This window comes from Panthera onca, chromosome A1 (assembly GCF_046562875.1).
Source record: "Panthera onca isolate mPanOnc1 chromosome A1, mPanOnc1 haplotype 2, whole genome shotgun sequence".
Lineage (NCBI taxonomy): Eukaryota > Metazoa > Chordata > Mammalia > Carnivora > Felidae > Panthera > Panthera onca.
The window spans coordinates 215,379,009-215,403,101 of NC_138339.1; the positions used below are offsets into that span (position 1 = coordinate 215,379,009).

General features: G+C 38.7%; 1 protein-coding gene across 3 annotated transcripts in view; it reads left to right on the plus strand.

Annotated features, from left to right (window-relative positions):
• The window catches only part of COG3 (component of oligomeric golgi complex 3), a 71,351-nt gene that overhangs the window by 40,450 nt on the left and 6,808 nt on the right, over positions 1–24,093 (plus strand). Inside the window, exons 15-21 of one of the 3 annotated variants that reach the window (XM_060637149.2) lie at positions 5,185–5,309; positions 6,791–6,880; positions 10,392–10,455; positions 13,537–13,625; positions 13,735–13,869; positions 18,833–18,908; positions 22,978–23,105. In XM_060637149.2, the coding sequence (XP_060493132.1) occupies positions 5,185–5,309; positions 6,791–6,880; positions 10,392–10,455; positions 13,537–13,625; positions 13,735–13,869; positions 18,833–18,908; positions 22,978–23,105 (707 nt within the window). Of the gene's footprint in view, positions 1–5,184; positions 5,310–6,790; positions 6,881–10,334; positions 10,456–13,536; positions 13,626–13,734; positions 13,870–18,832; positions 18,909–22,977; positions 23,106–24,093 lie in introns of those variants that run through there. The other 2 variants (XM_060637148.2, XM_078433468.1) reach the window with 2 other exon arrangements.

Consider the following 24,093-nt stretch of genomic DNA (forward strand, 5'->3'; position numbering starts at 1 on the left):
AAGCTCTGCTGTTTATAAAGGCAAAAATGAAGCCAGGTGGAGTAAGGTTAAAGACAGAATAGCACGGAAGAAGGCATGCAGGAATGGAAGACTGTGGATGCTTTTGGGGGAGTCAAGCGGTTTGGTATGTTTGGGTATAGGTTATTTGTAGGGAAGGAGCAGATACAGCAGGCCAGATAGGTGTCAGTCTTGCGGACTTTGAACTTCTTGGTAGTAGAGCGTGTTGGCATAATTGTACCACCCGATTTGCATTTGGTAAATATATTGAGTGCCTGGGACTGGGATAAAATACTGATTGAAATGTATGGGATAGCTTGGACTATGGTGCATTTATCGCAGGGAGCAGAATGGTCCAAGAATCATCTGGATTCTCATGAGTTTAATGTAGACAGCGAGCTGGTTTGTTGTCTCTCCTTCTGGCTCTAACAGGGGCAGTGAAGCTCAGCTCGTCATGGAGCCCAGGACAGCCTGGGATTGGGATAGTGAGAGTGGGAACCTTTCAAGGATCCCAATTGCATCTACATTCCCAGGTTCAGGGCATCATCAGGTATTGTGGGTTATTCTATGAACAGTTGATACCTTAAGGCCAGACTGCCAAGCAGACTGGGTATTCCCTCCCTGGCAAAGCCATTTTCTCATGCTTGCCCCATAGGAAGAGAGACTAAAATTTTCTCCTTTGAAATAGAACCTGTGCCATGTCTTAGTATACCTCTTGGTCCTAGAAAACCTTTTCAAGAGTTACTGGAAAGACTAGATTACATTTCTGTCTTGCCAGTCCTGGTCTTGTACATTTTCCCTTCCCCCAGTAGAGTCTGTATTCTTTTACCCATGCCTGGCCTTAAAGTAAATAAGGTATTGTTGCCAGAACTGTAGAGACTAGTTAGGAGACTGTTTTGTTTTCCATTTGAAAGTTAAAGGTGATTTGAACCAGGGTACTAATGAGGGATGGAGAGAAGTTTATAGATGAGACATACAGTTAAAAGCTTGAGTCAATAGAATTTGATGACATCCTAGATGTGGGGGCTGAGGAAGACTTGGTAGGGTCCATGTGTATATCAGTCTGGAGCTGTGCTGTTCAATATGGTAGCCGCCTGCCATTGAGCATGTGAAATGTGGCTCATCTGAATATGTTGTTAGCATATAAAATGCATACCAAATTTCTAAGGCTTAATATGAAATAAAGAATGGAAAGTACCTTATTGGTAATTTCTGTCTTGATTACATGTTAAAGTGATGATATTTTAAATATATTGGGCTAACTATATTAAAACTCATTCCATTTGTGGTTTGGTTTTTTTTTTTTTACCTTTTTTAATGTGGCATTTTAATGTGTCCCATCTATCACTCACATTGTATTTCTGTTGGACAGTACTGCTCTAGAGCTGTAAAGAGGAGGACTGATCTGGAGATAAAGACAGTGGAGTGCTTGATGCTGTGGGCTTGTATAGGATCACCCCGGCGCTGAGAATAGAGTGATAATAACAGAAATCTGAGAGAGAGAGAGAGAAAAGTAAACCTGAGAGAGAACCTTAACAGACGCTGACGTTAAGGAGCAAAATGGAGTATTCTGGGCGAACTGAGGAAGAATAGCCAGAGAGGTCAGAAGAGAGCGAGAGGATAAGGTGTGATTAAAGCCAAAGGAGGAGGGGTTGGCAGGGTAGTTTGGGTGAACAGGTGAGAAATAGGACATCACAACGATACTGTGGTCAGAGTGGGATGGTAGGTTTTAAGAATTAAGAGGTGGAATCGTTTGGAGTAATAAAGTCTATAGAAAGGAATAAAGTACTTCTGAAAGGAAGTCTTGAGAACATCTGTCTATGGGGTTGGGGGTGCAGGGATGGAAATGAAGGTCTTTGGAATTCGGAAGGTCAGGGGCAACCATGTGGTTGTCTGTATGATTGTTGATGGTACTTAGAGTGGTGATAGAATTTGGGATGAAAAAAGCAAGACTGAGTCAGGTGGCACGGGGAGCAAAAAAAGAGGATAATCACTTTTCTCGGTTCTTGGTTTCTTAGTGTGCTGGAAGTGAGAATGAGAAGCCTCCAAAGTGAGGACTTTGAACAACATGGTGTTCACGTAGTAGAACTAGGTGTCTGGGCCAGTGTGAGGGACCGTTGTGTGAAGAGGCTGATTATCAGTGTCTTCAAAAGCACAGGCTCTATTCTCTGCGTAGAGCGGGCGAGAGGAGGGTGGGCTCAGAGACGACGCTGGAGGAAGACTGCCGGAGGCTGAGGGAGAAGCCCTGTTACTTGGCTTTGTTCTGCTCCTCAGAAGGGGCAGCTAGTAGACACTTGCCTTTTGATGGTTTGCCAGGTAAGTAAACTTTCCCTGCATCGGTTGTTTTAATGCTAACTATTTTTCACAGGAAAGTGAAAAAATAAACAAGCCAGTACTTAAAGTATGGTATTTTAAAGTACTTAAAATAGATTTGTTTCACTAAACTTTTATTTGGGGGTAATGTTTTGGCTCTTTATTTTGAAGGAGGGATCTTACAGACATAATCTTAGCACAACTATAGATACTTAATCTCCTAAATATTCTTTGATAAAATTTGTCTAGTTTGTTCTTTTTAAGGAACTTCATATAGATATTTTAAAGTAAGGCCCCATAGAGGGGCTTTTAAAGTCACCCAAGTATTCAGAAATGAACTATTGCGACCTCATCAAAATAAAAAGCTTTTGCACAGCAAAGGAAACAATCAGCAAAACTAAAAGGCAGCCGATGGAATGGGAGAAGATATTTGCAAACGACATGTCGGATAAAGGGTTAGTATCCAAAACCTATAGAGAATTTATCAAACTCAACAACCCAAAAAAAACAATCCAGTGAAGAAATGGGCAAAAGACATGAATAGACACTTCGCCAAAGAAGACATCGAGATGGCCAGTCAACACATGAAAAAATGCTCAACATTACTCATCATCCAGGAAATACAAATCAGAACCACAATGAGATACCACCTCAACCTGTCAGAATGGCTAAAATTAACAACTCAGGCAACAACAGATGTTGGCGAGGATGTGGAGAAAGAGGATCTCTTTTGCACTGCTGGTGGGAATGCAAGCTGGTACAGCCACTCTGGAAAACAGTATGGAAGTTCATCAAAAAATTAAAATAGAACTACCCTGTGACCCAGCAATTACACTAGTAGGTATTTATCCAACGGATACAGGTATGCTGTTTCGAAGGGGCACATGCACCCCAATGTTTATAGCAGCACTACCAACAATTGCCAAAGTATGGAAAGCACCCAAATGTCCATTGATGGATGAATGGATAAAGAAGATATGGTACATCTACACAATGGAGTATTACTCGGCAATCAAAAAAGAATGAAATCTTGCCATTTGCAACTACGTGGAAGGAACTAGAGGGTATTAGGCTAAGCAAAATTCGTCAGAGAAAGACAAATATCATATGACTTCACTCATATGAGGAGTTTAAGATACAAAGCAGATGAACATAAGGGAAGGGAAGCAAAAATAATATAAAAACAGAAAGGGCAACAAAACAGTCTCATAAATATGGAGAACAAACTGAGGGTTACTGGAGAGGTTTTGGGAGGGGGATGGGCTAAATGGGTAAGGGGCTTAAGGAATCTACTCCTGAAATCATTGTTGCACTATATGCTAACTAACTTGGATGTAAATTAAAAAAATAAATAAAAATACCAGAAAAATAAATAAATAAAATCACACAAGTATTACATGCTTTTGAAAAACAAAAACTTAAGCTTACAGAATTATAAAATGAAAGCACTGACCTACGATATTCTCCTCTTTGTTTTTGCTCATAAATCTATATACCGTAATCTCCGGATCTCCTCCTAAGCCTAGGCAGTTCTGGCTCTTTTTTAAAAAAAGGAGTTATATTTTGCTTGGCTATCCTTTTATTTTTTTTATTATTGAAAAGATTTCAAATATACAGAAAAGTAGAAAGAATGATACAATGAACAGTGCGTACCAGTACCCACCACCTGGATTCAAGACTTAATATTTTATCACATTACATATACATATATTCTTTTGCTAATCATTTTATTTTTTATATTTTTTTAAAGTTATGTAATCTGTACACCCAGTGCTGCGCTCAAACTCATGACCCCAAGATCAAGAGCCACCTGCTTCTCTGACTGAGCCAGCCAGGTGCCCCAATCTTTTGCTGATGACTTTAAAGTAAATTATTGACATCATTGCCAGTTTACTCTTGAGCATTTCGTCATCTCTCCAGAAAGTAAGGACATCTCTTACATAACCATAAACCATTATTGCATTAAAACATTCAATAAAGTTTCCTAATGTCCTCTCATACCCAGCCCTTATTTCACTCTTCCCTCTTGCTCCAAAGTATTATCTTAGCTCTGCTTTTGTGGCTCATATCAACTCTGGTCTCTTGAGCTGAAGTGATTGTGCTTTCCTTACAAAGCCAACCAAGCCCCCCTCCATCTCCTCACCCTTACTGGCGTCTGACCTGTCTTGGAAAGAGGGGGGATAATTCTCTTCACTTGGGAAATGGATAGACTGAGGAGGCCTGTAAGTGATACAGCTTAGATCATGGAAGGCAGGTTGTCAGGCAAACCAGCTTTGATTAATTTTCCTGTTTAACATTGCTTTGTTTTCTTGTCATTCCCCCACCTCCGTAGGCTCCCACTTGCTTCCCCATGACTACTCACAGGTCTACCTCCTTTTTGTATAATGTGTATATACTGTTCATTTATTCCATAAAGATTATTGATCACAGTTTGGGCATAGCTATTTGAGTTAAGCATATATATGAGGTACACACACACACACACACACACACACACACATATTCATGTGTATTCTTACTGTGTTAAATCTTAGCTATCACCGATTCGGGGGTTCCTGTGGCATTTTTTTTTTTTTTTTTTTTTAAGATTTCTTTTTCTTTTCTTTCTTGCTTTCTTGCTTTTTTTTTTTTTTTTTTATTAAGTAAACTCTACCCCCAACATGGGGCCCGAACTTATGAATTCAGGAGTTCCATGCTCTACTGACTGAGGTAGCCAGGCACCCCCCTTGGCATTCTTGATTAAAGGTGAAGAAAATCTAGAAAAAATGGATGCCCCTAGGTATTGATAACTAAAGAGAACAAACAGGTTACAGTTGCCATGCAAGTAAGACCTATGTAGTGTATGAAATGTGTCTTTTCCATTTGGATTTTTAGGTTCAACAGAATCCCTCAATCCTAGACCACAGACGACAATTTCTCCAGCAGATCTTCATGGAATGTGGTATCCTACAGTTCGAAGAACTCTTGTGTGTCTCTCCAAATTGTACAGATGCATAGATGTATGTGTGTAAATTCTTGTATCTTTAGTGTAAATTGCTTGCTGTTTCACGTGAAATTTTTTAATTTTAATTTTATTTTAAGATATCGATGTAGTATTTTGTTTGGTATCAAATTCAAATCATAACGATTTTTCAGTACAGAGGTAGGTTTAAGATGAGTCTAAGTTAGGAATTCTTAACCTGTGCATTCTTTAGAACCTTAGAATTCACTAGTGGCCTTTAGGGAGTCTGTGAACACCTTGAAATTGTGGGCAAAATTGTGTATGTATGTTTATATTTGTGTCTTTCTGAGAAGGGTTATGGCTTTTATTGCTTTTCATAGGGACCTATGACCACATATAAGTTTAAAACTACTAGTTAAGTCATCTGTTTTAGTTTAGTTTATAGATAAGGAAAAAGACATGCAGAAAGGTTAAGTGACATGTCCAGTGTCACATGGGCATAATGTACATTTAGTATTAAATTTATTATTAAATGCATCTACTTTAGTTTTGTACTCCATTTAAATCAGCATCCTTGATAAGTACTATTAAGGTTGCATGTGTTTCTAATCATGGGATTAATTTTCGTTGTTTGCTGAAATTAGCAGTACTTTTTTTTCTCTTAAGCACCAACTTAAACGTTGCATTGATTTTAGGTAAGAGTTATTGTACACATTCCAGAATGTTTAATGATACGATTAATGTAGATGCATAGTGGTGGGTGATTATCAATCTTGACAGATTATTTGTCTATATTTATTTACTGTTAGGAACTTGCTGCTGAAATGTAAGATTCAGTGTTTTTTTGTTTTAAGTTTTATTTAAGTAATCTCTACCCAACATGGGGCTTGAACTCACGACCCCGAGATTAAGAATTGCCCGCTCCTCTGACTGAGCCAGCCAGGCATCCCTAAAATTCAGTGGTTTTACTTTAAATTAAACAGTGTAACAACTCCAGTAGCATATGAAGAAAAAAGTGATTAAATACAACAGCTGTGTAATTAATTGTCCAAATGCTACTGTTTCTTAAGAATATAGTTCATAGGGGGTGTGTATGTTCCCCCCCACCCCCCGCATAGAGATACATTTTTTAGAACTTGGGTGACTGAGCCTTTGTTTTAAAGTTGGTTTTATTGAGTTAAAAAAAAAAGCCTCCATCATATTGAAGTCAGGGCTCCATGGGGTCAGAACCACATCTGCCTTGTCCACCCACCACTGTGCATCCAGCATTTAGCACAGAGCCTAGCATGAAATAGGTGCTAAGGAGATGTTGGAGGGTCACATGGGTGTCTTGAGAGATGCACATTACAAAAGCATGTATTGGTCTAGAAATAGGAATAGGAGTAGGAAATGCCAGGGGGAATATTGCCAGTAATATAACTTAATTCAGCTATATTGAGGGTAAGCAAGCATTCATTGTTCGTTGTACTCGGCTTCCATTTTTTCTTTTTCCTGTGTTGTGAAATACTTCAGGGTAACGTTTTTCTTTTATTTCACCAGAGGGCAGTGTTCCAAGGATTGTCCCAGGAAGCCTTGTCTGCCTGCATTCAGTCACTAGTTGGAGCATCAGAGTCTATCAGCAAAAACAAGGTTTGATGAAGTGTTAGGTGAAATCTTGTTACCTATAATAATACTGTTCAATACAGCATTTATTTATAGGCGCAGAAATTTAAAGCCGTGTTGGCAGTAGGATATGTTTGTTTAATGTGATTTAATTTTGAGGCCCTTTAAGAGAAGCTAGAACAGTTGACCCTTGAACAGCACAGGAGTTACGGGGCACAGGTCCCCCCACGAAGTTGAAGATACATGTAGAACTTTTGACTCCTCGAACACCGAACTACTAATAAATAGCCTTCTGTTGACTGGAAGCCTTACTGACCGATAACATAGTCAATTAGCACATTTTGTATGTTATATGTATTATGTACTGTATTCTTAGAATAAAATAAGCTAGAGAAAAGAAAATGTTATTAGGAAAATCATGGGGAAGAGAAAATACATTTACATTACTGTACTCTAAAAAATGCACGTGTGTAAGTGGACCAGCGCAGTTCAAACCATGTTGTTCAAGGTTCAGTTGTATTTTGTTATAGTGCTAAATAAAGACTACGCTGTATAAAAGAGTGCCAATTTTGCTAAAGCACCAAAAATGATACTTAGGTTATACATTCTGTAGGATAAAAGTTTCTTACTATACTCTTAGAAACTGGGAAGGTAGTAGATTCCTGTTTCCCTGGAAGACCAAAACTGTGTTTTCAAGGGAATGTAGCAATTTATAATCATCCTTCAGTGATGGTTTTAAATTGTTGAGCAGAGGAAATCTACTAAGTCAATTTGGAAGACAGTTGTGGCCCATGGGTTGCATGACTGGAAGTAGTTGCCATGACTTTGTGACTTAGTTTTTAATCAAGAAGGGATCTGGGGCTGAAGGCCTCTGAGAATTTTTTACAGCCTGGTCAGAAGTGTTGCTCTGTTTAACCCTCTGTTAAAATACCTGTTACCCAGGGGGAGGGAGCTGTGGGAGGTGTTTTCAGGGAAACCTTTTTGGCTGCTTGAGTCTTCAAGGCTTTAGATAAATTAGGGTAACACACACACACACACACACACACACACACACACACACACAGCTTCCCACCAAAGAATTTGGGGTTCTATTGCTAGGAAAGTTGTACCTCTGTGACAACTTCATTCTCCCACTCGTGGAATGGAAGGTTACAATTTTTGTTTGCTAGAAAGAGGATGGAAAGTTAGTTGTAGACAGGCAGATTTAAGTTTTAAAAAGTGTTTCTAAGTCTGAGCTCTCACATTTCCTATAATACATGAAATCAGGAAAAACATTCTAATATTAGGTAAATGGTTAAATAAATTGTGGCATGTTCCATATAGTAGACTATTACACGACCATTAAATTTTTAATGAAGCAATAACATTCAACTTAAATATGTTAAGGCAAAAAAAAAAAAGGATACAAACCAGATATACATTAGGACTTTAGTGAAAACGCTTTTGAAAGCTTTTGGGGGACTGTGGATGATTTTCCCTTCTTTTCTCTATACTTTTCTTATTTTCCAGATTTTCTAGCATGGGCATGTGTTTCTTAGATCATCAGGAGAAAAAAAATGACCTAATTTAAAAATAAGTGTATCGACTTAGGTCTTATACCGCTGTTCTCTTTTTAAAGGGAAGTATGAAGGGCTTTTTGATTCTTCAGTCCTTACCCTGTGAGGCCTGTGAGGCTGTCCTATTTTATCTAGCTTTGCTTCCTACATATTATAAGGGGTTTAAGTATGTATGAGGAAGCCCTCTATTTGGTAGGCATTAGCTAATTTATTGTCATTGTGGAGTTTGCACTTTTGCCTTTCAAGAAAATGATCACTTAATGTGTTGGCTTTTTAAGGCAAGAAATTGTTCTTCTGTACTTTTAAATTGAGCACCTAGTGTATCAGTAAATTACTAACATGGTACCATTCTCTGGATAACAGCTGTAGTAAAGTCAATCTATATTGTACTATTTTTGCCCCTTGGAGTTGTTAGTTTTTTGAAAAATAGAGCAAGTATTCAGAATGTTTCCTGCTTATTTAATGCTCTGTGTGCCAGAGTGCAAAGTGAGTTTCCATCAATAAATCATACTTCTATATTGATTATGGGTTTATTTAGAAGGAGGGAAGAGAGAGAGAAACCAGAGAGGAGTTACTTTGCTTAATAACCCCTTTAAAATTTTTATTATTTACTGAAGGACTTTATTCTTTTCCTAGTATAGTGTAACATCATTAGAAATATTTTCAAAGTAAAATTCTATCTTGAGTAGGCAGCAAGAACGAGCAAACACAGCCTTGCTTTTGTTAATATACAGACATTTTCCTGAAATGAAAGTTATCATTTTTCACTGTTTCAGGATTGGGTCTGAGCTTTGGCAATAAAGCTGGAATCAAGACTGTTCCGGACAGGGCCTAACAGGGAAGATGCCCATGTGGCCGCTCTCTCTGTCTCTCTTTTTTTTTTAATTTATTTATTTTTTAATTTACATTCAAGTTAGCATATAGTGCAACAATGATTTCAGGAGTATATTCCCTAAGCCCCTTACCCATTTAGCCCATCCCCCATCCCCAAACCTCTCCAATAACCCTCTGTTTGTTCTCCATATTTAAGAGTTTCTTATGTTTTGTCCCCGTCCCTGTTTTTATATTATTTTTGCTTCCCTTCCCTTATGTTCATCTGCTTTGTATCTTAAAGTCCTCATATGAGTGAAGTCATGATATTTGCCTTTCTCTGACAAATTTTGCTTAGCATAATACCCTCTAGTTCCATCCATGTAGTTGCAAATGGCAAGATTTCATTCTTCTTGATTGCTGAGTAATCCCCCATTGTATATATATATATACCACATCTTCTTTATCCATTCATCCACCGATGGACATTTGGGCTCTTTCCATACTTCGGCTAGTGTTGATAGTGCCCGGTGCAGCCACTCTCAGGGTGTAGGCAGGCAAGGCTCTGTCAGTGGGAAGATAATCCACAATGGCAACCCCAACTCATTTCTGCCTTTGGAAGCTCCTTTTGTATTTTTGTGTAAATGTGATTATTTCTGATATTCGGGATATTGAAGCCACTGTGACCAAATAGTGAGAGCCCTGTTACTTAATGAGAAGCTCGAAAGCTCAGGTCGGAATCATGCTCATGCTTTGAACTTTACTTCCTACTCCGTGCTGAGGTTGGGTCACTCCATCTCTTCTGTTTCTGAACCAAATTAAAGTAGATTTGATTTCTTTTTCTAAATGTGTTGACTTTACAACCTTTGGTCTGATTTACTTCCTTGGATTGACAGAGTGGACGGCCGTGTTAGTAAGGGTTTGCAGCAAGATTTTTCCAGGGAGTTCTAACATGGGTAATATGGGGAGAGTTCACTGCACACCAAGGGAGCATGGGTACATACGGTTAGGTTAAGGGCCATGAACTTAGGTAGATTAATGTTGATTAATAACACATGTGTTTTATGTTTTTTATTTAATCTTGATGATATCCATTTTTCTGTTTTACAATTTAGACTCAGATTGATGGACAACTTTTCTTAATTAAGCACCTTTTGATCCTTCGTGAACAGATTGCTCCATTTCATACCGAATTCACCATTAAGGAAATTTCCCTGGACCTCAAGAAAACTAGAGGTACTTTATTGTCCTGGCTGGCACAGTTGGGTGTGTTTGACCTGTCCAAATGTGTCAGCAAAGGTTATAGGTTTATTTTATGTTCATCTGCAATTGTTTTTGCATGCTGTGCTTGCTAAGCTTGTTACTTGTTCGTACTAAGCTGAGCTGTCAACATCCTAACTACATCTAACTTGCTATATTTTCCTTATGAAGGGAACTGTATCCGAGCAGTTCAGTTTGTAATATAGCGTTACTTCTCTTTGACTCTGCTACATATTACCGTAACCAGTGAAAAAATGAAAAATCAGTGTAACAGCTACTTACAGTGTCAGCTGATTGGAGTGATTTTAAACACTGAGTAGAGTTTGTCAGTTCATGAAAATTCAGGAAGCCAGCTGGGTAAAATGGAGGAGTACTTATCTAAGAGTCTGAAAGAGTTGAGTTCTGTTCCTAGCCCATCATTTCCTGGCTCTTGTGTGATCTTGGGTGGGGGTTTTAGCTTTTCTGTCCCAGGGAAAATGAGCAGAATCAACTTGTCATGATAACTTCACGAGGTTATTGAGATCATTAAGCATGAAAATGTATGTTAAAGTGCTTTATAAGCCTTAGATGCATAAATAAGCCTAATTGGTATTATTAAATCAGCTAGTTGTTAAATAATTATGTGGATAGGAGTTTTGAATTGTTAATAGACATTGAATCATTTTGGGAAAGATGATTCATCCATCCTAATGATTTGTCTCTGACTGGATTAACAGAGCTCATTTCTAAAAGATCAAAATAGTTATTTTCTAAGATGTTGATCTTAAGTGGTTCAAGATATACGGTACTAAGAATATCCCTAGTTTCCCCTACATACAAATTTATCTAAGTTTTATCTTTTCTTAACCATTTCCAAGAGAATTAAGCTCCAGTGCCTTAAGCCATTGTTTATATAATGAATCTCTCTCTTGAGTATTGGGGGAATTGAGAAAATAGTTACTCAGATGATTTCCTGTACTCTGTGGTTCAGGAGAACTCCAGATACAGGATTTGCACAGGCAGCCGGTCTTTAGTTCCCTAATGACTGCGCTTATAAAAATAGTGGGCTTGACGTAACTCACCTGAGAACCAAAGTGGTTTCATCATGAGCCATGTTAGAACAGTTTACTCTTTCTTTTCCTAGTGCTCTCTCCTTTTCACCACAGAAAATACCTTTTGGTTCTGTTGGAATTTGAATAGTAACCCTGTGTGTTATTTATATACTTTGTGATTTATTTATTTTTATAATTTTTAAAAATATTTATTTATTTTTGAGAGAGAGAGATGCACACAGAGCATGAACAGGGGAGGGGCAGAAGGCAAGGGAGACACAGAATCCGAAGCAGGCTCCAGGCTCTGAGCTGTCAGCACAGAGCCTGATGTGGGGCTCGAACCCACGAACCGTGAGATCATGGCCTGAGCTGAAGTTGGACGCTTAACGGACTGAGCCACCCAGGTGCCCCTGTTTTTGTTTTTGTTTTTTTTTTTTAATTTTATTTTAAACAGCAGCCAGGTTTCCTGGCTTTTGGCTTTTATAGGATGAATAATTTTTTTAGAGCTTATTCTCATCAGAGGCTCCCATCCCCTAACCAGTCTAGTTGATTCCCTTCTGTCCTTTCAGTGAGAGGCATGGGAATAGTGTTCTAACCTTGAAGGGTGCCAAGGGCTGCTGGTCCTTAACTGTTTTTAAGTGATGGGATAAAGTAGGGCTGATCTACTTTCTTTCACTTAATTTCTAATTCTTTTTTTTATTTAATTTTTAATTTTTTTTACCTTAATCCAAATTAGTATATAGTCTTTCACTTAATTTCTAATGCATATTTGTTGCTGCTTAGTTAGTTCTAGTATAGACCCAGTGAAGTGTGAGAAAATGAAATGCCCTGAGATTTTGGCAAATACTGTTATTTATTTATTTCTTTATTTTAACGTTTATTTATTTTTGAGAGAGGGAGACAGAGTGTTAAGTGAGGGGTGGGGCAGAGAGAGAGGGAGACACAGAATCTGAAGCAGGCTCCAGGCTCTGAGCCGTCAGCAGAGCCTGATGCGGGGCTCGAACTCATGAGCCGTGAGATCATGACCTGAGCCGAAGTCAGATGCTTAACCGACTGAGCCACCCAGGCGCCCCAGCAAATGCTGGCTTAAAGTATGTTTTCCCTAAAACATTATAAAGCCTGTGTAATCCTACAAAACTGATTTGATTCTATTTATCACAGTCTTTTAGGTTATCTGGTAGGAAAGACAGCAGAAGCAAGGAGCCATTTACCAAAGCTTTACTCTCAGTGCTGAGCGTGACAAAGAGGCCTTTTTCAGTCAGATCAGGGTGCGGGCAGTAGTACCCCTGTGTGTATACTGGTAAAAACCAGGGTTAGAAACATTTCGTGCTCTGCTTTCTGCCGTGTGGCAAAGCGAAGAAATGTCTTTTCTGACTGTCACTTAAGAATACTTGCTCTCTTTAAACCTCTAACCTCTCATGACTAACACTGTGTCTTATTGCATTTGAACATCAATGAGACCTCAGTTAGTGCTTTGTGTAGATTCTAGTTAGTCTGGAGGTTGAGGGGTAAATATGTCCTTTTGGTGTTTTCTTCCTGGCTGACACATGAGTTTATTCACTCTGCTTTTCAAATGAATAAATTTCTGTGCCAGGCAGGATCCTGACAAACGAAGCTGGGTAAGTATATGAATTGTTTTTTTGTTTTTTTTTTTGTTTTTTTTAAAAACCTGTTTAGCACCCTAAAAGTAAAGCAGTGGCATTTTAAGGTATCAATTACCATTTATCATTTTTCTTTTCTTTTCTTTTTTTTTTTTTTTTTTTTTTTTTTTTTTCTGTAAATGACTAATTGAGCTCAATAGTCATGTCCCAAGTCTGACTTGTGGACAATAACTATGTGGTGGGTACTGTAGCTGTGGTTGCCGCTGATCTCACGCTCCTCCATCCATGGTGGTGAGTTGGTAGAAATGAAACTTCTCTTGCTTTGTGGTACCAGAGAACCAGTGTATATTAACACGCTGAAACCGTAACTCGGCTTTTCTCTTAAAACTGTACATGTTCACGGGATGAGTAATTTTGTTTCGCAGATGCAGCGTTTAAAATCCTGAACCCTATGACTGTCCCAAGATTTTTTAGGCTGAATAGCAACAACGCCTTGATAGAGTTCTTGTTGGAGGTGAGAAGGAGTCTGTTTCATTGGTGGCGGGAGACAAACGGCATTCTTTACACGTCTGGTCATTTCCAGGCACATAAAAACAGGAGGAAATTGTCATCTTCTTTTTAAGGGCACTCCTGAGATAAGAGAACATTATCTTGACTCTAAAAAAGATGTAGACCGTCATCTGAAATCGGCCTGTGAGCAGTTTATTCAGCAGCAGACCAAGCAGTTTGTAGAGCAGCTGGAGGAGTTCATGACAAAGGTAGAGACCTTGGTGCATATTTGCTAAAGTAATTTTGAATTCTCCCTTCGATTTCCTTTTGAATTACTCTCTTGTGAAAACTCTGGCAGGAGACAGCAACTAGTAAGCCCAAATCTTAATGATTCCGTCTGGGAAATCACCGTGTTTCCTATTACGGAAGCTTTTTGGTTTGGACTTTTAGATACGCTTACACAGTTTTTGGTTTTTAAGAGAAAGAGTGCAAATATTGACTCCTAGCCAAAATGCATCAGCTGGCTAAGGCTGGCAATGAAAAAATCAGATTATGGCTATTTTGACTTTCCTGTTTCGACCTAACCGGGTTTTTTTGTCGTCGTTGTTTCATTTTGTTCTAATACTTGAGTACGGTTACGAAGGACTTCATAAAAATGCTTAAAAAGCCTTGAAATTAGCTTTCATTTATTAAGCGTCTGCTGTCTGTCTGGACATGTATTGGAGGACATTATAAAAAGAATTAAAATATGACAGCCTTTCATCTCAAATTTCCTTACCTAAGTCCAAACTGGGGAGACAGACGTATCTTTGAAAGGACCAGGAGTCAACTAAGTGAATTGTCTATGAGTAAATTTTTTTGCTGGGGCCATCAACGCTACTTTCCTTGAAGCCTGTGACTTTCGTTTGAAAGTCAGAAGGTATTTGTTTTTAAAAATAATAATAAATACCAAAAAAGCAAATACAGAAATGTTAGAGCAGTCAAGCTACTCTTTTGTTTATCATTGGCATATGGTACATGTTTACTGGATTTTAGTCCATTCATGTTAAGTATTTGGAGTATGTGTGTTTTTCCCCCACCACATAAATTTAAAAGGAGGGTGGTAGAAATGTTTCCTACTGGGTTTTGAATTTTAAAAAATGGCACAAGTATTGATACTTTGTTATTTACAGGCAAGTCATTATAGTTTTTGCTGAAATTATCCTTGTGTGTGTAGATTGTACCCTTATATGTGTTTGTATTTTTGGGAGAGTATCCATGTTAATACTGATGGGAAATATTGTAGGTGAGTATTCTGCAATAACAGAGCAGCAGAATGAATCTTCTGACATAAGCAAGTGGATTATAATGAAATCTAGGATTAAAGGGTTTTTCTGGAAAAGCAGTCTTTGTAGAAGTCAAGAGAATATAAATTCACTGATGTGGCTGTCTAAGTGAGTTAGTATAGGTTTGGTAAATCTGGTATAACTCTGTAATTGTGCATTTTGGAAGGCTCTGGGCACTATGAACATTTTTTATTTTTATTTTTATTTTTTTAATGTAACTTATTGTCACATTGGTTTCCATACAACACCCAGTGCTCATCCCAACAGGTGCCCTCCTCAGTGCCCATTGAACATTTTTTTTTTAAATTAGAGGTTTATGGGGTGTCTGGCTGGCCTAGTCGGTGGAGCGTGCAACTCTTGATCTTGGGGTTGTGTGTTCGAGTCCCAAGTTGGGTGTAGAGATTACACGAAAATAAAATCTTAAAAAAAAAAAAAAAAAGAGGTTTTATGTAGAAAACATGTATTCTAAGCCTGAATCATATAATGGTTCTCCATGAACATGCTACACATCTATAGCGGGGACACCTCTTTTAAAATGCACTACTCATGGAGGGATTGGAGAGGGAAAGGCCCTGCCTCTGGACATCACTGAGAAGTCAGTCCCATCCCCCATGCTCAGTCTCAGCGTTGCCCTTGCTCACATCATTCACTGTTGCCTCATTATCTTTTGTCAACCTCGGTCCCTCACCGCTCTTCAGACCCCAGTCAGAATATTTAGTAGATACTGCAGCTCAGAGGACTGAGCATCCCTTTTATGTTATCTTATTCCAAATTCAGGTCCCTTCCCCCATCCTGTTGGAGTGGAGTGAGTCAGAGACAAAGATGTACACACGCACAGGCATACAGTGGAAGCACTCGAGTTCACACGGATAAATGTGATCATTTAAGACATTGCTTCTTCGAATTTGTGGACCAAACATTTTTCACTTCTTATCTGGTGAATGTTACTAGAATAGCAGAGGCAGAATAAATGATTTTAAAACTTTAAAATGATTTTCTTTAAGGGTAAATCTGCAAGTGCAGAATCTTGTGCCTCTTTTATTATAGTTGGCATTTTACAAGGCAGCCAGTGATTGCACCTTGATGAATGATTGCAAGAAAAGCAGCATCCGTAGGTGCAGAAAGGAAACCGTATTTCATCTCTGATTTGGATGTATGCTTGTAGGTCTCCGTATTTTACCATTTGGGTGTAAGCCTCATTGACAAAATGTTCTCAGCTTGTTTTTAAGTTTGGACTGGTTTTTAAAATATATATGGGTTTGCATAATAAAACAAACTGTGTGAGTGGAGAGAACATTCTTAGGCTGTCTGAAGACTTGTTTTTGAGCCTACAGACTTGGGTATGATTCTGGTTCCCTGTCATCTGCTGTAAATTGGCCTTTTTGTTTAGACAGCTTCTTCCTTGGGTCTGCTTGTTGAGATGCTTTGTTTTCATTAGTTCTCAATACCTTCCTGGCACCTAGAGAAAGTAAAACATCTTCATTTCACAGATTGAGAAACTGAAGTTTTGCAGAGTGACCCAATATACAGAAGACAAACATTTCTACAGACTCTTAATCTGATTGGTGTAAACATCCTCCCTGATTTTTTTGGTACAATCAATGAAGTTTCTTGAGAAAAAAAAATGCTAGAAGAACATATATGTTCTATTGCCCTATTTCTTGGCTCCTTGAAAAATAACTTTTTCTGTAACTATTTGAGTGACCTTTAAGGGAATGTAATACTGTTCTGAGTGTTGGAGACAGAAGTTCATATGAAAACAATTTGGATCAGATATCTTCTGTCCAACTTAAAAATGATACTTTTTCTTATTGTTTTAGAATTCCATTGTACTGAACATTGCTTGCAACAAACCTTTAAGTAGGGGTTGAACTGGTCATGGGTATAATAGAGAGCCTAGAATTTTGACTCAGGAAAGCTGAGCTCTCTCTAGACCCCCTTCCGCCACCTCCTGAGTGAAATGGTAGCAAGGTAGTTTCACCAAGCGTTGCTTTTCTCTTGTCTGCAAGCAGAGATATGGCTGTTGTATCCCTCTTCCCTGCTTAAGGGTATTATGAGGACCAGAAGATCATTTCTGTAATAGACTCTGTAAATGCTGCAGAAATGTTATAATAAAATATGACAAATGTGAAGGTCAGGTTTTCCTTTAGCAAAAAATCCGAATGAAAGCATTTTAAAGGAAGTACATTTCCAGTTTATAACTACGCTAAAGGTGTTTCCCCCTGGTGGGACCAGTTTATGCTAAAAATATTGTATTTGGCAATATTCATTTTTCTTTCAAGCAATTTACTGCAGTGTTGTGAGTTTATTCTTAATAGTGTCTCTGAAGTATTATTAATTTCTGCAGCAACACTATAAATTTAAATTTTTTTCTGATTGTAGTGCATGTGACAGAACTTGACCTATAAATTTAATTTTTGTTCTCAAGGAGTTATATAACCCAATGTGAAATTAAGATAGAAAATATGTAAACATGATGAAGTGTATAGCAGTGTCATCATGGGACAGTGATGGGTCTGTGTTCACCTCGTAGGGTTTTTGGACAAGATAGGGTTAATTGGGGAGACTTTTGAAGAAAAGGCTCTTTGCACTTTGACCTAAAGATAAGTATATTACCTAGACAACAGAGATGGGGATACACGCTTGTGTTGCTTTTTAATATAAAAATAATTAATACAGTCTAAACCTATAGCATTTATGTCATTATGAAATTGATTAACTTCAGGAATAATCGGTGGAATAACAGGAAGCCATTACTATTGAAACCTAACTGTTGGACACAGAAAAATGTCCGGAATTTAGAGTTAAGTGGGGGAAGAAAAAGATGTCCGAGCACCGTGTTCCTATTTTTGTAAATGTAGACCCATGAACATGTTTACATATTTATGTTGGGAAATATTTTGGATAATATATACTGAACATGAACATGTTTCTCTTTTAGCATTGTCTAATCTATAATCCTATATGTGATTTGTTTTTAAAAGCTGCAGCTCACCATAAAAATTAGATACAGAGAGGAGCTGAGTGACATAGGAAAGGGGTGATTTTATACAGCCGGCAGCATGAGCAAAGGCCTGGAGTGGTCAGGAGTGTGAGCTTGGATCGGAGTTAATGTTGTGTCCTGTCTGTGCCCATCTTCTGCCTAAATATTTTTGTGGCCCTCTTTATTCGAAAGACTTGGCTCTCACATTTTTCTGCTGAGACTGAAGTGAGGCCAAGGTCACAGCCTGGACCACAGGCACCTAACAGTCCATTAATAAAAATGTTTTATGCGGTTTTTGTCCTTCACCTTCCCAAACTACGCCTTAGCCCCACCATAATTTGCCGTCTTAAGAACAGACTTGCCCAAGCGGCCAGATGTACTTTTTTGGTTTGCTTCTCTGTACTGATGGCTGAGCAATGAAAAGGGAGACGACTAAAAGGTGGGCATCCAAATCTACCTGTAACACTGGTTGGTAGAGTGTGCCTTTTGAGGCTACTTGAAATCAAGTCCTATTTGTCTTCATAACATTCTCTCTGCCTGTGATAAAGTAAAAATAGCATTTCTAGGTATGTGAAGGAGGTTTTGTCCTGCTGGGGTGACACTCTTCTAACAGCATACGATAATAATTTAATGTGAATGTAATCCACTTAAAAAAAGACCTGTTTTGTGTTCATATTTCCCTGGGTCCTCAGTTTTGCCTTCTGTAAAATGCTCAGGACATTGGTGTTCAGGACAAAGTCAAGACAGCATAGGCCTTTAAAATCACAAAAGAATTTTTAAAATGTGTTATTAGTTGAAAGGATTATGCGTTATGATGCAGTTTTTAGGATTACACCTTTGACTATCATTACGTTTTAATAGGTTCAGATGGTGTTGTGTGTCCTTCAAGAGTGGTGACATTTTTCTTTTTGTCTCATCTGCCAGGTTTCAGCATTAAAGACGATGGCCAGTCAGGGAGGACCCAAGTATACTCTTTCACAGCAGCCTTGGGCCCAGCCAGGTATTCACATTTTACTATTTGGGATTTCTTTTTTGGGATGTTGATTAATTTGCATTTATATGGTCTCTGACAGCTTCGAGTTGGTTTCCTGCTCCTCCTGTGGTTTGTGTTGATGCGGGATGCAGTTTGGAGCCGACAGGTCTTAATGGGCCAACACTACCCGCATTTCAAAAAGCATTCCAAGGAAAGAAGAATTAAGAAATACACACACGCGAGTTAAAAATGAAATGTGGCTTAGATGGAAACACTTTGATTCTGTACACCTGCTTTTCATTGTGCTAGAGCTCTGATCAAAGTCCTGTGTGTGGTGGTCCGAGATTACGGAGGGGGCGCTGCTGTTCTCAAGTAGTAAAGGAAGAAGTGCTGGGTCATTACTTTGTTTCACATTTTATGCAGGTTACTTCCTCTGTTTGTTAACATTTTAGAGTGTTCGAGAAAAGTTATAAAAATTGTGTTTGCAGGGAATTGGCAGCCGATATCATTGTCTGATTGGCAGATGATGTTTGAGATGTTCCGGTCTTACTCTTTCCTAAATGTAAATTTTTTTTGTTCCGGAGGGATTTTTTTGATTTTTTTTTTTGTCTTTAGAATTAGCCCTCCGACATTTAAAATCATGACGTTGTGGGTTACTTTTGGTTTGTTTTGTGGCATTTTAAGTTGTCGTTTAAACTGGAATGAAGCGTTTTGGTAGATTAGTATTTTTCGCCATTCTCCGGCCCATATGATGATAGAGATTTTTTGAAACCAAAAAGGGCAAAATGGAAAAAAAAATACTGTTTTTAATTATGGACAGGCTGTATCTGAGTTGGTGGGGCAGCTTTTTGCTCAGAGTGAGACAGATCCAAATTCAGGTTTAGCATCCATAAAAATTGACTGCCTACAGGCACCTAATGTGGTGTTAGGTCTTTAATACAGTTGGTTTTCAATATCCAAAGAATGTTAATGTTTGTCAGGTATTTATTTCTTTTGGGGAAAAGAGCTGAGGCCATTCTAAACATTTTCAGTTATTCTTATTAATGCCTCAGGTTAATTTGAAGTTGAACCAGAACTAAGACGCTGAAGGAGAAGCTGAATATCTCACAGGAGGATTTGCAAATGTACAGTTATCCCTTGTGTTTGAATGGAAGACAGGATTTTATTTCAAAACTTTGTCCCATGAACTTTGATGATGTTATATAGGTTTGCCTTGATTTGCTTTATTGCAGATAAACTTTGTGACTGTTTTAGGCTTTTTGCTCATTGTGATGGAGACAGTGAATGTTTTACTGTCTTCATTATTTGAAACTTTTGTATCACGTGTGAGATTGAAATCTTCATTATGTTACCAGCGGACAGAGATCATACTTGGTGCGGTAGCACGTTCTGTCAGAAGACAGAAAATGAGATTCTTTTACTGTAACACTGGACATTCTAATCGGAGTTGGCTGTGGTGGTAGCCACCTGTCCTGGCCCCTCACAGTCAGGATCAGACTGGTCACTCCGTAAGTCAGCACAGTTCCGGAAGGAGTTCTCACCACCCTTGGATTAATTGGGACTGTGGCTCAAGGTTTCAGCCACTTGCAGGACTTATTTAGAAATAGCTGATTTTATTTTGAACGTTTATACAAATGAAACTCTTGGGGGTGCAAGAGCTATTTTTGAAAGAAGTAGAATCTAACAGACAGGTATAGGTATATTTAATACATCCAATACAGGGACTTGATGCGTAATTAATATATTTTTCTTTCCTCTTTGGAAGGATTCTCTCTCACTCAAAACAGGGCTGTCATTTTCTCCAGCGGAATCTTAGTGGAGCTCCCAGTGTCAGGCGTGCTGTGCTCTGAAGCATTACTAGCACAGTCATTAGTAAAACAGGAGTGGACAGAAGGAAGCTGACAGGAGGACAGGTTGCAGTGGGGCTTGCTCTTTTGTCATGAACCCACTTCCTGTCGTCGTGAGGGAGGACGTTTGGCAGATACAGCGGTGGCCCTCTGGTTTGCCTGGTCGTATCCTCGGTCCCGTGTAGCCGCGTGGAGCTGCGGAGTTGCTTTTCCTTCACCTGTATGACCAGAAGTCCACTTTTAAATGGCAGAGAGATGTTCGCCCTTTTGGGGTGGGAGCCTCAAGAACAATCTAGGGACCTGTCTGGGGCCCTGGACACCCAAGGTGACTGGTTCATGCAGACTTGATCAGGTTTCTGGGGATCATTTCATGATAGACTCCAAGGAGATTGGGTTATAAATTAGGATGCCAGTTTGTTAACTTACTCTGAGAAATACACCTTCATAGGAATTAGATTCACTGGGCCTCACACCCACCATCTGGTTACCAAGGGCTCTGAAAACTGACTTAGGGATTCTTGAAGTGTGTTAGGACAGGACCAGAGCCCATGGAATTAAGTGCCCTGTAGGAGCGTTCATCTGTTCTATGAAAAATAAGCAATTCCCGGCTTGTTTGTTCTTTCTTCTCGAGAGCCTTGATACTTCCTTACCCCGTTCTGCCACCCTCAATTAAAAAAAAAAGTTGAATATGATATAAAAATTGAGCTATTAAGAAGTATATAAAACGAAAAGTAATTCTGTTTTCCACCTCCAAGCTAGTCCTCTCAAAGGTAACCACTATAAATAGTCTCTTTCCCCCAATTATTATATATGTACCAGCATATACGGACTTTACAAATGTTGTAAACATAAGATTATACTTATATTCTCCCCCCCCCCTTTTTTTTTAACTTATTCTGTATCTTGGAGCCCTTTCTAAACCGCCACATCCAGCTCTGTGCATCCTATTTAATGGGTGTGTGGAATGCATCACTGTAGCACAGTTTGATAATTCTATTAATAGGCAATGTATTTAGTATTTTTTCCCCACCCGTTCTTTTAAAAATGTCCCTGTACACACGTATTTTGGTATTTCGTAAGTCTATTCGTAAGGTAAGTTTCTAGTAGTGGCAGTGTTAAGCAATAGAGTATATGTGTATTTTCGGTTTTGTTAGACCTTGCCTAATACCCTCTAGAGAGGTTGAACCAATTTATATACTCCAGGGGCGGTGGACTAGAAGGCCTGTTTCTGCACACCCTTAACCAAATGTGGATATTCACAGTCTTAGTAATTTTTACCAGTCCAAAAATATCTCCATTGTTTTTTGCTTGTTTGTTTTTGAGAGCGAGAGCAAGAGAGGGAGAGTGTCTGCATGCCAGGGAGGGAGAGAGAGAGAGAGAGAGAGAGAGAGAGAGAGAGAGAGAGAGAGAGAATCCCAATCAGGCTACATGCTTAGCATAGGGTGGGTGGGGGTGGTTTGATCCCATAAACCATGGGATCATGACTTGAGCCAAAATCAAGAATTGGATGCTTAACTGACTCAGCCACCCACGCACCCCATCCATTGTTTTAATACACATTTCTTTAATCATGAGTGAAATTGAACATCTTTGAAATTATTAATCATTCTTTTCCTTTACAGCTTTCTAGGTAGTTTCCTCTTTTAAATCACCTCATACAGATTACTATTCTTCTTTTTCATTTGTATTTCTTTTCAGACACTATACAGTGGGCTATGTAATTATGTCAGTTACAGTCTTCTGGAATTCTGTACCCTTTCTGATAATACAGTATATGAATGTAACAGATGGGTTTTTTAGTTACCATTAAATATGTGTGGATATTGTTGGGATGATCTCACAAGACAAGAGAGCATCTCTTACTGTGAGTCAGTTCTGTAAATGAGTAAGCTCATTCATAAGTGATTCTTCCTAGTGTCTCTCTGCAAATAATTTTTTATTTTATCTTAACTGTCACCTAGGAATGCCAAAGGAACACTATTATAGCCCCTATAAGTGTCCTGAAGGGTATTGGGGGAATTCTTTTGCTGCCCCAGCCTTTGGAAGTAGAATTTTGTATATAGCAGATACGTAGTGAATGCTTATAGGGCTTGTAATTAAACTTGGTAGATAGGAAGAGTGAAAGAAAATTGGGGGGCACATAGAGATCTTTTCTTTGGCCGTTTTTCTCTCCCTTTATTCCTCTGAATGAAAATGGAAGTGTTTCTTCCCTTTTTCTTTGTAATCCTAACAAGGTCCATTCTTTCCAGCAAAGGTCTGTGAGCTTGTAGCAAGTGCCTACAAGACAATAAAAGCGAAGCTGCCTCTGACCTTGAGAAGTATGTCGTTGTACCTATCCAATAAAGATACAGAGTTCATCCTGTTTAAACCTGTTAGGGTGAGTATTGCGATATTTTATTTGAATGTTGGCTAGTCTCTTCAAGGGTTCTTGCCGTGTCTACTATTTTCTTCTTCCCGTGAAATTTAAAAATGTTGGTATACGATTCTAGGAAAGTTGATTAATAATCACTGTGATTCTTGAAGGGCTTACAAGCCAGCACCTGCCTGATTATATCCTCCCCACACCTTTGTTTTAAGTTCTTTACATTACCTATGGCAACAAGATACTTTTGACCTTAAAGTACAAATTAGTAAAAAAAAAAAAAAAAAAAAAAAAGTCATCAGACCCTAACATTGAATGCAGCCCAATACTTGAGAAAGCACCATTTCAGGAATTATGCTTCATTTTACTGGTGAGTAGTGGAAATAAATGGCTTGCAGTGGCCGCCCAGGGATTAAATGTCAGAGCAAATTTAGTGCTCATAACTTCCACCTCTGTGTTGAGCTCACATCTTTACCGAAGCATTGGTTGATTTTTAAAGTACATTCTATGTATCTGGAAACTTTATTATCTTTTGTGTGAGAAATTGCTGCTGGGGGCTCTTACTGTTCTTGGGAGGGGGAACTTGGGGGGGTGGGGGGGGTGGGGACAGGAATTACTAGAGTTTGGTTTTTCCAGGGAGTGTATTCTGATAAGTCTTAGGTTGTGCTAGCATGTGAATTATTAAGTACAAATTATATGTCTTTGGTAATCTGATGAAAGATACATTTCCTCCACTGTTTGGCTAATATCATTAAGATTTAGCATTCTTGGAGGGTTGCCTGGGTGGCTCAGTGGGTTAAGTGTATGACTGTTGATTTCAGCTCAAATCATGATCTCACAGTTTGTGAGTTTGAGCCCCACATCAGGCTCTGCACTGACAGTGCAGGGCCTGCTTGGGATTCTCTCCCTCTATCCCTGTCCCTCCCCTGCTTGCATGCTCTGTCTCTCTCAAAATAAATAAATATTAAAAAAAAAAAAAAGATTTAGCATTCTTAGAGAGAGG